The following is a 15,432-nucleotide window of genomic DNA, read 5'->3' on the forward strand; positions in this document are numbered from 1 at the left end:
AGTTAAAGAGTGGGAGGAGAACTGTGAAAAGGGAGAAAGATATTTCACTCGGCTTACGCACCGGCCATCTTTGCTCTGACTGCAGTGCAACAGTTGGCCCGAGCAGCAGCAGCAGAAGGGTTTGGAAAGGACTCTGATATCTGGTGTGACAAAGCAGAGACCTTGAGGAAACGCTGTCTGAGAGTGTGTGGGTTTCGAAGGCAAACGCAGTATTCAGACTGTTAACTAATAGAAGTTTTGAGTGCAAAGAATGATGAAAATACTTCATCATGATGTTGTTTTTGTGTAAACTCAGTTTGCCAGGTGAAAGTGTTGTTTAGGGAATATTTTCACCCATACATCAGAACATTCGCCTCAAGCCAGACTGTTAAAAGGGGTTTTATTTCTCTCAGGAAATCTGCCTCAGTGAGGTTAGAGGTGGTTGTGGCTTCATGGATCAGCTGAAATGGGAAACCCTGTGTTATCGCTGCAGACTCACTGCTTTGATTGAGGGGTTGAATTAAATAAACAGAATACAGGGAGTTGTTCCAGAGAGAAATCTGAGATCTGTCAAGTAGCTGCTTCATCAGTGTGTAACTACACACACCAGCAACCCAATTTTGGACATTACAGCGATGTAGAGTTGATGTAGTGTCAATCAGAAAGGCTGCCCCTGACTGCAGGCATCGGGTTGCTAGGAAACAGCGTGGGTCTGGGTTTACTCTCAGTGTTTTCACCATTTTGTTAGCTTGTTTGTTTTTTTTGTTTACTTTCCTTCTTTAATATCAACTGCACTGTCCCTGTGGCCTTGGGTAAATAGAAGTAGCAGAACCCTACTTGTTTGAACTCAAGGTTCAGGAGTCGTATGTCACCACACATTGGAATAGTAGAATAAAAAAAAAAAAATGGGATGTGCTCATAACCTTACACCACAATTAGATTAAGATCAACAGAAAGGTAGTAAATCTAAGAAGTCTAAAAAAGAAGAAGGTTCCAGCAAAATTAGTCCTCTGGCTTTGTGTTGCCCTGATTTATTAAATCAACACAGTGTGTGGAGTGTGTATAATCCTGATCAGTCATTCACTGATGTGTGCTGAGCGCAGTCTGACAAATTCTAATATTGTCTCATTATTTATGATCAATTCAGTTAATGGACTATAATTTATGACCTCAATCATTTTTTTTTTGCCAAATCGCACTTCACACTCCCATTCCCGATATTCAGAAGAAGAAATCACTAAACGGTCAATTGAGTGTGAGCTAATCCTGTGCCTTCTTGTTTCTCTTCCCAAGAAGCTGCCAAAGCTGCTCACCAGTCAGCCATCGGAGGCCTGGTAGTGGACACGCCCCCACATCCAGTACTGGGTTCCGGAGTACTGACCAGCGTGCCGCCTCCTTACCAGCCGGTCAGTGTGCGGCACCTGGACTCTCAGTCCAGTTCAGAGGAGCCTCAGGATTATCTGTGGCTCGTCAACTGTGAGAGTAAAAAGCCCGAACCCAACAGGTGAGTCTGTCTTTCTGTATATAACTCTACAAAATGCGTATTATATGGAAAACTCTCCACATTAATTTTGCTGCAATGCTCTTCTGTGATATAAGCTTCTCTCTGTACATTTTTTCAGCCCATTTGTTCTCGTTGTGCGTTTCATCTGTACTGCCCCTCTTGTCCTTGTCTCTGCTGTGTGGTGTGTGTAGCTCAGTGCTGCTTCACTCTCCATTGGAGGGAGACCAGGAGTATTTGCTCCTGGAGGATTGTGAGAGCAAGACTCTTCCTCCACAGGCTAGTCTGTGAGTGGCCAGCCGTCCAGCTGGAACTGCCTGCTTGTGTGCTGTGCTACATGTGTTTATATAAAAAGAACACTTCATACGCTCTACTATTGACTTACATGGATTTAGCAGATGATTATTAGTGATCATTTGATGAGAGGGGTTTCAATCTTTAGCTACTACTTTCCATATCAAAACTGATTAGCTTTTACATTACTTACAGTATCCTTGTATTGATTCTGCCACTGCCTGCATGTCCAGAAATGACCTAACTGCAAATGACTCGTCCACTTTACCGAAAAAGTGTTGCTTGTTTGTGAAGAAATGCCAAAGATCAGTGATAAGAAATGTCTGAATGTCCGTTTAGAAGATTAATGATGGCTTGCAAAGAAGTTTGACCATGACTGTTTGAATATCTGAACTTCTCTACGTCTTCATTGTAAAGTGCATTAACTCTGCTTTGGATGCATCTGGCATCCACACTACTCCTGTCGCTCTGTATTAGTCTGAAACAGAGATGTATGACGTAGACATCCACAGCCACTGAGTGACTGGGTAATTTTGGTCACAACGTAGCCTTTGCTTATCTGTCAGGTTCTTATCACATAGCTCTTTACTGGAAGAAAACAAACTGCAACATGGATAATTAATGTTGCTGACCCTGTCGTCTTTGCTAACAGTTGTTGTGGTTTTAAATTCTGCATTTTACTCCTTGCATGCGTAGGAGACGAGCTAATAGTTTGGACAATTCCCTCGTACACTGGCAAACACATGTGCATGCCCAGTTTATGTGACTGCTGACATGATAAGCGTTTACAGGCGTGTTAGTATGAACAGGGATTCAAACGGATACAGAGCTAAAACAGACAGAGATGGTTTTAGTTTGAAAAGCAGTTGTATGGATTTAGCCTAAATCATTGTGTTTCTTGTGGATATTTGATTCTCTCGTCTCTGTGTTTTCTTTCAGAGCCCATGCTGAGTGTTCCAAGTCTACCTCTTCAGAGACAGACCTGAATGACAACCTCCCCTCGCACCGCACCCCCACGTCCTCCAGCTCCTCATCTAAACACACCTCGCACAACGGCTTCTTTCCCCAGCACCCGGCCCCCGCCTCCAACTCTCCCATCTATGACTCTCCCCCATCGCGTGGTGCCTCGCTCTCGACCGACGCCGGCCTTTACCACCTCCCTCGCAGCTACTCGCAAGACACCGTTCTGCTCCCCAAGTCAGCCTCCTCGCCTCCAGCCCACCCGGACGGCGGGGATGCCTCTGAGCTTTACGTTTTCAACACACCTTCGAGGAAGCCCTCGATGGAGTCGCAGCTGCGCAACCTTTCCATTAGTTATGATATTCCACCCACACCTGGTGCAAACTGTACCTACCAGGTGCCCCGCACGTTGTCGTCGTCAACAAGTGTTGGAGGCTCAGAGGGCGGGGGAGATGTAGTCCCCCCTCCAAGACCACCCAAGCCTTCGCTCAGTTCCGTCTCAGGACCCCCACCACCCCCTGCTGAGCGCTCACCCACGGACACCTACTGTGTGCCCCGCTCAGCCTCAGAGACTGATGGGAACTACTGTGTGCCTACTAGCGCTGGGAATAAGACCTTACGCAGCAACACTATTGGCACCGTGGACAGTTCACGCCTCCGCAAAGGTTGGTGTCAGAAGAGTTTTTTTTTTGGGAGTATAAATTTCATTTGTTTTGGAAAACAGAAAATATGCTTGATTATCCTCCAATATACAATCACACCGCTTTCCTCTCTTAAGTCTTGACCTTATTTGTGCAGGGATATTTTTCTTCAACACTATAAACTGACGTTTTAGGCTTTTGCAGAGCTCACCAGTTGGCGTTGACCCTTTTCACTTTCTTTTGATGGATGATAAGAGATCACCGGAACTGGTTTTCTTCCAACCGCAATCCTGGTTTTCACCTTTGCTCTTCTGTTTTGTTCACAATCTATACAAATTGTCATAAGCTTATCGGATCTTAACAGTTTTTAGCAGGTGCCTTCAGGGTCTCGATGATAAAGGAACTTGACGATGGTTTGTGCAGCACTTCTGGTCATAAGTACACAATACTCAGATTTAACATTTAAAAGCAAGCAAGATGGGTTATCTTCAAAAGTCTTCACTTGCCACAGATAGCTTTAGTAGCAGTAGGTGGTTTATCAGTAGTACTTTTATGGTGAGACATGTTCACAAGTTGATATTGAATAACAGCGATATCTCTCCAGCATCATCACCTCCACTATGTTTTTCCTTTCTTCTATTCTTCTTAAGAAGGAGGCTTGCGATGCCACATTTGCTTTTTCACACTTAACCATACAAACTGGCATTTTTCTTTTTAGAACACATGCCCAACAAGCCATGTTCTGGAATCAGGGGCATAATGTGTAGCACAACAGCATCGGTTGTGTCCCTCTAAGGCGGCTTGTTTATGCAGATGTTCTGTGACCTCCTTCCCTGTCAGCTTAAAGGTGGAACACTGTACCTCCGTTCTGTTTTTGCACTTTTTATACAGGATTACGAGTCGACAACATTGCCACCCTGACCAGGCTGTGTTAAAGTGCAGGCTGTGTTAAAGGGCAGGCTGTGTTAAAGGGGTGCAGGACAGGAGTTTGAATATCGGTCATATCCAAACTTGAGAAGGTCTAGATTGAAGATGGATTAATTATATCACAGCAGTTGTTTAAAATTACAAAGTAATAGTTAACCCTAAATAGCACATATCTTAAAATCAATGCATAATACATACATAAAATAGTATGTTCCCCCATTAGCCGTCCCTCTTGTGGTGACAAATGTCATTACAGAAAAATTTGTGGCAAGATGATTGCGAGTCTCTGGTGAAACTCAGGTCTCAGTCTTACCTGTGCTCAACACTTATAAAAGCTCTTAAACTAGCAACCATTGCACACATAGTGAATATCTAAGCTTCGCCTGATGCTGAGTCGTATGATTTCACGCTGAATGGGGTTAAGGCTGACGTGACTATCCCTCTGAACATGAGACTGGGTGGAAGGACTGATCTCCACTCTGCATGTTGATGACCAGGGTGTCCAGAGGTATTAGAGGAACCAAGATGAAAATTCACTGTGAAGCGTAGGTTCACTTCATTTCATCTGATCCATTTGATACATATTTGTGTGGATTTGTTGTTGTTTGGAAGAGGACATGTCTCAGTAATTATTCCCCGTCATGGTTTCACCCACTCAGTCTTCCTCAGCCGACACTTTGACTTGCCGTACACATGCTCTTTCCAGCTCTGTTGTGGTTCTTGAGGCTGTAAGTGAAATGCATTAGTGACTGCATCAGCGTATAATGAGAGTTCCAAAAACACAGTAATGTACCCGACATTAGAGCCCTTCGCTCTGTGCCACTAAAATACAACCTATGATGAAATAATGAAAACTATCATGTCCACTGTTTTTCCCATTATCTCCCAGTATATTGCAACAATGTGCATATGTGGTAATATGATGTGTTTCCTTGCAGATTTTGGATCCCAGGACTGCTACGACATTCCTCGATCATTCCCTTCTGAAAAAAGCTGCTCGTTTGATTTCAATGAAAGTTTCAACAGCTACTTCGTAAGTGATTAGCTCCTAATCCTGTTGATCTGTGCTCTGCTTCTAACAAGGTGGCTGACACCTTAAACGGGAACCTTTCCTGGGTCGTGCACGGCAATACCTTTTTTGGCAATACCCTATATTAATTTCAACGGCTGCATTTTTTCTCCTTGCTCCTTAAATTCATAGTTGATTGTAGAAACATCCAGAATGATGGACCAGATCCAGTTTTTATACTGAATACTGAAGTTTTATACTTTTGTCCTGCTGCTTGATATCGACAGACTAAAGAAAACTTAAAACCTGAGTTCAATCAGCTACTCTGGTGATTGTTTCAGTTCACTTGTTGGAATCTGTGGATCCTGTATGATCAGCAGAATTCCGCTAAGCCTTTTTTGAGCTTGTTTCTAAACTGTCTCTGTTTTGGCCCAGCCACACTACAATACAGCCTTTGAAATTTGAACGCTGTGTCTTATTTTGTCCATGATCGCGTGTTTTTGCTTTGTCCCCCTCAGAAAAACAAAGGCATGATGCCAGTGGGCAGCCAGTCCACAGAAGAGGTCGACCAGAACTACGTACCCATGAGTGCCAACTCGCCGTCACATCATCACTCGGGAAGTTTGTCAGAGCCAACGCACGAACCCAACTACGTGCCCATGACTCCGAGCACCATGGAGTTCTCCTCTCTGGGAAAGCAGGTGCCCCCGCCCGCACACATGGGATTCCGCTTGAGTCCCAAGACCCCCCCTCGCAGGCCGATACTCAGCGAGTGCCAGCCCCCACCTGTGGACCGAAATCTCAAACCTGATCGCAAAGGTGAGAGGATAGTAGGTGTGTAGGTGTGTGTGTGTGTGTGTGTGCATGTGTAGCTGTGACTTGGTCTGTAAATATTCTGTGGGTTTAAAGTGCGCTGACGTCTGTTCCTGCTCTTAACTTGTTTCACTCCGCTCAGTGTTCACTAATGCAACTACATGCTCTTTCTACACTCAGCTGCTTTTGTCATACTGCTGGCTCATGGTCATAAAGCCAGCGTTTCTCACCATTCTCAAAGCAATCTCTTTCTTTATCATCATTCATTGGGAAAGGATTCTCTCTCATGTTGTCTCCCTCGGCTCGTCTGGCGTTTTAAATACCACCATCCTCCTCTGGGTCATTCCTCGACCGCCGCCTTTCACCTCTCGATGAATAAGTTTGCTGCCCGCTACATCTTTTTATATCTAACACAGTTCACCCCTTGTCAAAAGCACTTTTGTCACGAGCTCAAGAGGCCCTGTCGACCATTTTGGAGGGGGCCGGCCCCTGTGCCATGGAGTGACTGAAGCCCGGAGTGGTCACCTCCATCCCCTTTGTTCCCGCCATCTGAATGGAGCTCTTTGATGAGAGACCTAATAGCAAAGGGGAATTACAATCTGGGCAGATTGAAAGGCTGAGTAATGGGCAGTAAGAGAAAGAGCTGAGGAATGACAAGGAGACACAGAGTCGTCCCATATAGGCAAAACCTTATGCCCTTATTTGGGGCTGTTTTTGTCTCTGAGGAAAATGGGACATTTTATGGAGTTTTAAATTTCTCACTGGGGGAATCCTCCCATGCACGACGTACCGTTTTCCTCAGTGGCTTTTTCTCAGCGAACTCCAAATTTGGCACGCATCATCTCTGGACTATCCTGTCTTAAAGATTTATAAAAAGATTTTTATTAGTCCAAATCGTCAACCAGTCCAAGGGAATTGCTCATGTTTCATTTAAAGAGACATAACTAGGAATCTTCAGTACTTATAAAACCTTCATGTACCCTCACAGTCTAGAAAACGTGCGATTACACCACAATAGAATATTTATAACCCTTGAATTCTATATGTTGAATACTTTGTGGTATGTGCACTGTTACTACATAAACTCAGGTTGAGCAATGTCATGTCTGATCAGCCCCTGAATACTATAAGTCCCTGTATTTCAGATTTACAACTACAGGTCTTGATCCACTAGATGTTGAATAGACATTTGTTTTCCATCAAACAAAGTATGACAAATAAAAAACAAATATTGCCAGTATTTATATTTGTAGTTTCAGTTTTTAGCTTTTCTCACCATTTCTCACTTCGTCTTTTCCCTCATATTTTTATTGTGTTTGACTTTTCTAAGATAACTATAAATTCACATTTAACACTATTCACCACAGCATCTTATTTGACAGACTTGTTTTAGGAGAAGCCTCAGAATCTGTGCTCAGCTGTAAGTACAGGTGTGAATACGCACAAATGCATCCTGACATCCGATTACTAAAACTACATTCAGAGGTGGTCTGGGACACGTGACCACACACTTACCACTATGTGAAAACAAATGTGTCCTGGGCCGCAGATGAAGGACCACCTACTCAGCTGGCGTCCCCTGACCTGTTATTTATTTTATCATATTATATATATAAAAGTGATATATTTTTATAGGTGTAGATTCAGCTCTAAGTACCGTTGCTCTTGGTACAAAATGTTGTTCACACGGGAGCTTGGATTTTGGATTTAAGATACTTGAATCTGATTGCAGCTAAATTAGAAATTTGAAATGACACATTGACCAATGTCTGTAACGAATTCAGAATATGAACAGAAATCTTAATAGTTGACCTCACTGAATGTTGTGAATATGATAATCAGACTAAAACTGAAGGGATATAACTATCAATGAGAAACGCCACTTTTCAGAAGCATTTACACCTGGAATGTTAGGTTTAAAGCAGAGAGTATTAATGAGTCTTTTAGAAATAAGTCAACGATCACATGCTTTTCACATTTATTCCTGGATAATTTCTTTATTCACCATGAGCCATGCACAACTCATCCGTACTCTGTTCTAATTCCACCCACTATCAACTGTATTCATCCTTTGTGCACTTCTTTCTCTGCTCATCTCGGCCATGTGTTGTGAAGGCTTTGACATCTGTGGTCAAGGCCACTCAGCGGCTCGTCGACAGCTTTCGTTTTATTTCATTAACACCGTTTGTGATAAATGAACTCTCTCAGTGTGAGATTGTGGCACATCTCGTTCTGATCCGTGTGTTCATGTGAAGCCACGTGCCTCCTCAGTGAGTTTCTCTGTTCTGAAGATTTGTTTTTGCTCTTCTCAACATGACATGATTTCTACGTGTACTCTCCCAGTGCTTATACACTGCTCATCGTGCATGCACAGCTGTGATGTCAGTCTTTGTGTGGGAAGCCGTGGTGCATGGACTGAGGTGCATGTTGGGTACTATGGGTCTGCCGTTGTCATGACAATCATCCTCTTGATAACTGTGCTGCACAAACAGGTGATTGGGTGAACGCGAGGGTGTCGGTGAAGTCTCGTCTTTTGCTTTGCATGGCAGAGCAGCTCTTAGGCAGGCTTAAACTGTTGTGATCACCAAAAGAAAGTATAATAAGTCTTCTTTCACCAATCAGGTCAGAGTCCTAAAATAATAAGAGCAAAAGGTGTCGGTTTAGAGCGAACCGACTCTCAAACCGTAGGTGAATTCCCAAGGGGACGACGCAAGGGTAGGTAACCCACACTGATCTGCCGTTGTGTATCTGAAAACTTTTCATTCTCTGATGTGATCTGTCCAAACTCTACCTCATCTCGACTCTTTGCATGTTGTGAAATTGTGTTCTGTGGGGTTTCTCTTGTCTCTCAGGCCTGTTGAATCTGTAAGAGATTAACTGTGTGCACACCAGACTCCGCTACAACACATGTTCATATTTACTGTCTGTGAAGAGCACATTTCTCCAGAGGTTCGAAAATATTAAATCAACTCTCTGGGAGTTTTCACAGCATAGTTGGATTGCTCTTGTCACATAAATTGGCTCCAACTATCGACCATATGTTTCTAAGCAGTAGCAAGACGGTAAAATGTAAATAATAAGTTAGCTTATTCCTTGTTGCTTGTCAAAAGCTGCTTTTCCACACAAAACTACACGTAACTTTTTAGTCCAGGAATCTTTTCTTCAGCCGATTGTTTTGTTTCTCAACAGCGGTTTGAAGACCTGGGATCATAAGTCAAATTAGTCTTTTGACTCGTCAAAAAGCATCATACATCTTTATTGTTTGTTGCTTTACAACAGTATAACTAATCAGTTAGTGAGCAGCTAACTGGTTCTTTCTCCAGTTAGCTGCTACCACTACTATATAGGCAGCATCCTCACAGTCCAGAATGTAAACCACACTTAGCGACTTAAGCTCACCCTTCCATAGTCCACCTGACACCTGGGTCGGATCGAGGTTCATTCACAATCCCCCAGAGGGAGAAATCAAACCAGACTGTGAAAACTCCCTAATAAAAGCAGGGGTACCATGGTGTTCACTTCATGCATGTTGGATTGCACTTGTCACAGTAATGGAGCTCATGAACAGCTGCAACTTACCTTGAAAACATAACTTTTAGTAATACCTTATTTATATATCCCCTCATCCAAGGACCATAAGTTACTAACATTTCTCTTTCCAAACAGTTCTTGTTTTGTCTTTTTTTTGTTTGCAGTTTAGCATGTTGTGCTTTCAAAACACACATTGAGATGAAACGGCCACACAAACACTCACATAGACTCTGGAAAGTAGCAGATAGCTCCTCAGGAAGAAATGTAACATTGACATCCTCTAATTATAGAGACACATATAATCCACTCTCCTGCTGGTTTGCATACAGCAGGGACTTTGGGCAACAGAAGTTTTGGCAGGGATTAAAATGCGAGTGTTCTCTTTAATCTTATTTATGGGTTTATTCATTTATTTGAAGCAATAAGAATAAGAGTTGCACTACAACAAGAGGTTATGTATAATTAGTAATTTTGTACATCACATTTTCAGATTTAAGATAAACGTGTTAAATAAAGAGCTACATTTGTGCTGTTTACATGTAAAGTCATCATGTGATCATTTGTTTTTAATCTGCATTAGAAATAACTATGATATACAACACTAATGCACACACAGGTTTATTAACTCTACCGTTATATTCTGCACATGTACATGGAGTATGTGTCTTTAGCAGTGGATGACTGGTATGTGTACCTTGATTCAGGAAAACCCGCTCCACTGGAGATCATACCGCTGCCTGAGTGGGAGGAGCCCTGTACGCCTATCCGCTCGCCTGTCACACGCTCATTCGCTCGAGAGTAAGTATCGAGACATTCTTGTGCACAGCTTTTCGTAAATTTTCAAATTTTCTAACTACTAAGGGCATGTTCACACTGTTCTCTGCCTCCCCATGAGCCTCGTCTGTGTTTTAGTTTGACATCCAATGGGGATGCTGTGGAACATCTTGTGGAAGAGTGTTGAGCTTCTCAAAAGTTGAAAAAAGTTTTTAGAGAAACATTAAATGTGGGACAATGAAAATAAATCGCTGCTGTTCATCTCCTGCTGATTAAAGCCGGTGATGTTTTTATGGGAGCTGTGTATGTGTGTGTTGTCCTACCTGCTCCTTATGTTACCAGCATAAAACTCAGTTGTAGATTTTCTTTAGGATCATGTCTTTTGGTGTGAACATGCCTTTTTTTTTTACAGTCGATACAAATAACTGAAGAAGTAGGCACTAACCCTTCATGCATTACTGTAGCCACTTTGTGACCTAAGTAGCACTGTTCCTACAAACAGGCCTGGGATCTGCCTCAGGGCTACATTACACTGACTTCAGTGTGTTGTCTTATCAGGGATGAGGTCTATTTCTGTGCTTAGTGCTGCAGGAACTCTCTGGGCTGCAGTGGTTTATAGCTGTGGCTGTTATGTCTTGTATTATGTTTTCTACTCACAAGAGACTGCATATGCCTGGAAGTCGGTGTGTAAACATTGTGAATGCTGCTCAGTCTCTCTAGGTTTCCAATGCCAGCGAGACCCCCGTCAGTGCATAGCACGGCCTCCAGCACTGACTCCGAGGAGTGTGAAGAGAATTATGTAGCCATGGTCCCTAATATGTCCACAGACGAACCAGTATGTAACACATAACTATCCTCTGATATAAGAAGTTGCATGATTACGTTTTTCTTTACTTCTCCAATCACAGAAAAGGCTACAGAAATTGTTGTGATATTGTGAATGTCTCATTTGCTTTTTATTGTGATATCAGGTAATTATATCAAATATACAGATGCGCCACAAATATATTTAAGATTTGGTAGGAGGTAGATAAATGTTCTCAGGGTTGGACATGTTAATCTCCAGTCCTTGCTCCTCTCCCTGGAGTAAGTTCTGGTCGCTGCAGACGGACTCCTCGACAATTTAACTCTTTCTTTGCAGCTTCTTCTTCTTCTCCTGCTGCTCAGTTTTCCTTATCCTCTTATTTTATATTCCTTTGCTTTTCAGGTTTTTTTTAAAGAATGTTTCTTTTGGTTAAATCCGTACCCTTACTGTAAGTCAAAAGACCCTGTTTTGTTATTTGGGGGGGGTGGGTAAAATGGAATCATGTTGAAACTGTTTTGTCGTCATCCAGGAGTTGACGACTATACCATTTTTAATTCTAAAGAATAACACCTTAGTTTACACTGATGTGATGGCGTTGCTGTCAACAGGGGAGTATTTCTCTTACAGTTTGGGTATTAGATGTAGAGTTTTCCTATTTTTCTTGCTCTAACAATTTGACATTTTCCCCCTACATTTGCTTGAATATGTTCTGCTAATTTCCTTTTCTTTCTTCACTCACGCTCATTTCTTTCTCCCTTGTTCCTCATTTCTCTGACCTCATCAGGCCCCGGCTTCATCTATTTTCTTTTTTTCCTGCATTTTGTTCTTGACCATCCTCTGTTCTCTTTTGTTTCTTCCCCCCTTGCGGCTACTTCCTTCTTACTGTGTGTAGAGAGGAGTCCTTCTACTGCACTGTCCCCATCACCCCTGTAAAGAGGGAGGTGGAGGAACTTGACACCATAGAGGAGGTGAGCAGGGTTGCCAGGTTAGACATGCATGGCCTGCCCTGTCAGAACGCGTGAGGTCAACAGTTTTTAGGTGTTAGTAGACGAGGAAGTCGAAGGAACAGACTTTGCTTCATTTATTTCAGCCCCCAACAGCAGCTACAGACTGTGGCTTGAATAGTTTTGCAGTGGTTTCAGCCGTCATATACCATCACTTACCTTAAATTTAGTATATTCTAGTTCTGTCATTATCCTAGCTCGAATAACTCCACACCACTTGTAGTTTAAAATTAACACTGTCTATAGGTCAAATATTTTCATTGTTGTTGTCAAGTGTGTTGTCACAATACTAGAGTTTTGACTTTTTCTACTAAATGTTTTTATCCTTATTAAATTTGACGTGAAGATATAAAACCATAAAAAAGGAAATATAAACAATCACTGTAACACTACTTTATTATACTGTAAAAATATGGAGAGTTCCGTAAAATATCCAAATAACAATCATTCAGCTCTAAAATATAACCTCACTTTAAATAATGCAAAAGTAAATCTTAAAAAAACGGATAGAAAAAAGACCATTTGTTTCACTTGGCTTTGAGAGACATTGAATCCATCAGTGACCTGTGCTTGTTCGACATTTAACCATCTTCGTGAGAATAAGTAAACAAATACGTTATTAATATGAATAAATTATCAACTTCATCTAAATACCTCCACAGTTACATACATGGACAGTGACTTTGTTGAGGAGTGTGTAGTTAACTTAATCTTTTGTTCCTCTCTCTGTCATTCTGGAAGTCTTCAAATCCAAAAACCATCTGTAACTGAGTGTAAACCCTCTGAAGATGGAGCTAAATTCCAACTTTACCCTAATTCAAATATCCGCTTTCAAGGATATTTTGGTTATTGTGACAACACAGGACTTTATTTGATTATGCACTCTCTTTTACCCTTCTATAAATAAAAACATCCTTTTCTGGCTTCTGTAGAACGTGAAGCTTGTTGCGCCCATGACCGCGGATGGTGGTAGCAGCCCCATGGTGAAGCCAAAAGGAGACAAACAGGTGGAGTACCTGGATTTGGATCTTGACCCCGGCAAGTCCACCCCACCTAGAAAGGTAAGAATGCACCTTGAGCCACAATTAATCAAGGTTAATCACGATTAGAGTAAAAAGTTGGAAGGATTCTCAACTCTGACATTTACGCACTTATTGGTTTTCCGTGTTCAGATGAAAAGCAATGGAACTGGTATGGCAGCATCAGATGAGCGTGTTGACTATGTGGTTGTGGACCAGCAACGAACACAAGCCCTTAAGAGCACCCGGGAGGCCTGGAACGATGGCCGCCATTTAGCAGAGACAGACACCCTTTCCAAAGGAACCAAGTGACCCTGTCGCCTTAACCACCAAGCCACCCTTCAAACCCACAAACCACCGGGCCATTTCCCCCTCGTGTTGGCCCTGGTTTGTGCTTTGGGCCGGTCCAGCCGTCACGTTCCACCTCAACAGGATCCTTTGTGTGTCGGGGGCCAGTGGAGCTTCATAGCCACTCAACTGTCTTTTAGTTTACATTGCTGTCAGGCCCAAAACAGCACTGTGTGTACAGTTGTAGGAAGACGTGCGCGCCAGAAATAAGCTGTGTGCAGTGTGAGAGCAGGTGGAACGACTGGACTTGTCCTCCGGGTTTGACTTAAGTAGACTCATGAACTTTGAACATTCACTGCCTCCTAGATTGGATTCCTTTTTCTTTTGTTTTGTTCACCTTTCAACAGCCGGATGCGCTGAACCAGAGTTAACATTTCCTTAAATTATAATGCTGTTTGTTGTTGTTTTGAGGTGTAAAAGAAATCACTTAATAACATGATCATAACACAATGCAACACTGGTTAGCGGCGTTTAACTTTCAGTTGATCCGGTTGGAGCGGGGTGAAGTTTCCCTGGGCGCCATCCACAGCTCAGTTTTATTCCCTTTTTAGCAGACACTGTCTGAGGCAACTTCAAAGCAGATCCCTAAGTTTTTTCCTTCTTTCTTTTTTAATGCAAAGGCAGTTGAACTTGTTCATTTTACATGTAACCAAGTGCTCAAGTGAAGCTTTGGATTCACTCAAGGTTTAATCCACTGAACGTGATTTAGATGTCCATTTACTTTGTGAGTGGAGATGCTTCAATCTGTTAAAATGGAAGTGCAAAGACTGTACAAAAGTGTTATGTATATAAACAGGAAAAGTGTCCTTTTATTTGTATGGAATATCCAGTGTGTTTGGCTCGAACGTATGTGGATTCTGCAGGGTAGAATCCTGTGCCTTTCTACGGTGGTATCAGGACTTGTGATTAATGAATGAATTACTGTGAGTTTTTGGAACGTGACAGGTTTTCTATAAGTTATGCAAAGGTATCAAACTTAGGCTACAGAGAAAAAATATCAGGTACTCCTCATAAATGCAAACTAATACAACTATCCACTTCTAATTTATTTCTCAATTTATTTCATCAGGTGGATGTCATGTCCACTTTTAGCTCAGTATTGTTGATTCATATGGAGGAAAATTTGCTATAGTCCGTTAAAATGCTTAGTTTGACGAACGCCGGTCAATTAGTTTCACAAGTTCATTGATATTCCTCACTTCTCTCTCCTCTTAGGATTAATTTAATCCTAAAATTGAACAGGCTTACAGTGTTGGGAAATCCGACTGCCTCATCAACTTGATACATCTTTCATAGACGGTGAAAAAGTCTTTGTCTGCGTAGATCTGTGCTTTACTAACCTGTGAACTCTCAGTCCCGTGCATGTGCTGCCACAAGATAAAATCATTGCTGTACATATTTGCCATCGGTTAGATTAACATATATCATTTGAAAAATGTGCCTACTAAGTCGTCTTCATTCTACTTCACTCTTTCCTTACTGCAGTCTCTTTGTGACTCAGACTGCAAAGCTGATGACGCTTTATCTTTTTTAATGAATCTCAACAGAGAATGTAAATTTTAAAAGTTGACTAAATAAAATCAAACCTCTTACGCTTGTGTTGTGTTTTCAATATGATTCCATGGTGATTGGAAAATGATGAAGAATAATGATAGGAGGTCAATCCGCCATTAAGCTTGTTTAAATCTGTCTGTCTTCATTCAAATCGGATTTGGAAAAGTGGTGATAACATTACACCCACACGTAGATACACAAATATACACACTTGCACACATTTTATTTTCCAATTTAATGGACAATTGACTCATAACTAGTTTGTGAGGAAAC

General features: G+C 42.0%; 1 protein-coding gene across 7 annotated transcripts in view; it reads left to right on the forward strand.

Moving 5' to 3' along the window:
* The window catches only part of gab1 (GRB2-associated binding protein 1), a 49,603-nt gene extending 34,406 nt beyond the window's left edge, over positions 1–15,197 (forward strand). For 5 of the 7 annotated variants that reach the window (XM_053417863.1, XM_053417868.1, XM_053417867.1 and 2 more), the window contains 9 exons: positions 1,273–1,483; positions 2,714–3,399; positions 5,241–5,335; positions 5,830–6,130; positions 8,747–8,839; positions 10,360–10,453; positions 11,141–11,264; positions 13,171–13,299; positions 13,411–15,197. In XM_053417863.1, coding sequence (XP_053273838.1) covers positions 1,273–1,483; positions 2,714–3,399; positions 5,241–5,335; positions 5,830–6,130; positions 8,747–8,839; positions 10,360–10,453; positions 11,141–11,264; positions 13,171–13,299; positions 13,411–13,569 — 1,892 coding nt within the window. In that variant the 3' untranslated portion in view covers positions 13,570–15,197. The remainder of the gene's footprint in view (positions 1–1,272; positions 1,484–2,713; positions 3,400–5,240; positions 5,336–5,829; positions 6,131–8,746; positions 8,840–10,359; positions 10,454–11,140; positions 11,265–13,170; positions 13,300–13,410) is intronic. The other 2 variants (XM_053417864.1, XM_053417865.1) reach the window with 2 other exon arrangements.
* Positions 15,198–15,432: the final 235 nt, after the last annotated feature.

This window comes from Pleuronectes platessa, chromosome 3 (genome assembly GCF_947347685.1).
Source record: "Pleuronectes platessa chromosome 3, fPlePla1.1, whole genome shotgun sequence".
Lineage (NCBI taxonomy): Eukaryota > Metazoa > Chordata > Actinopteri > Pleuronectiformes > Pleuronectidae > Pleuronectes > Pleuronectes platessa.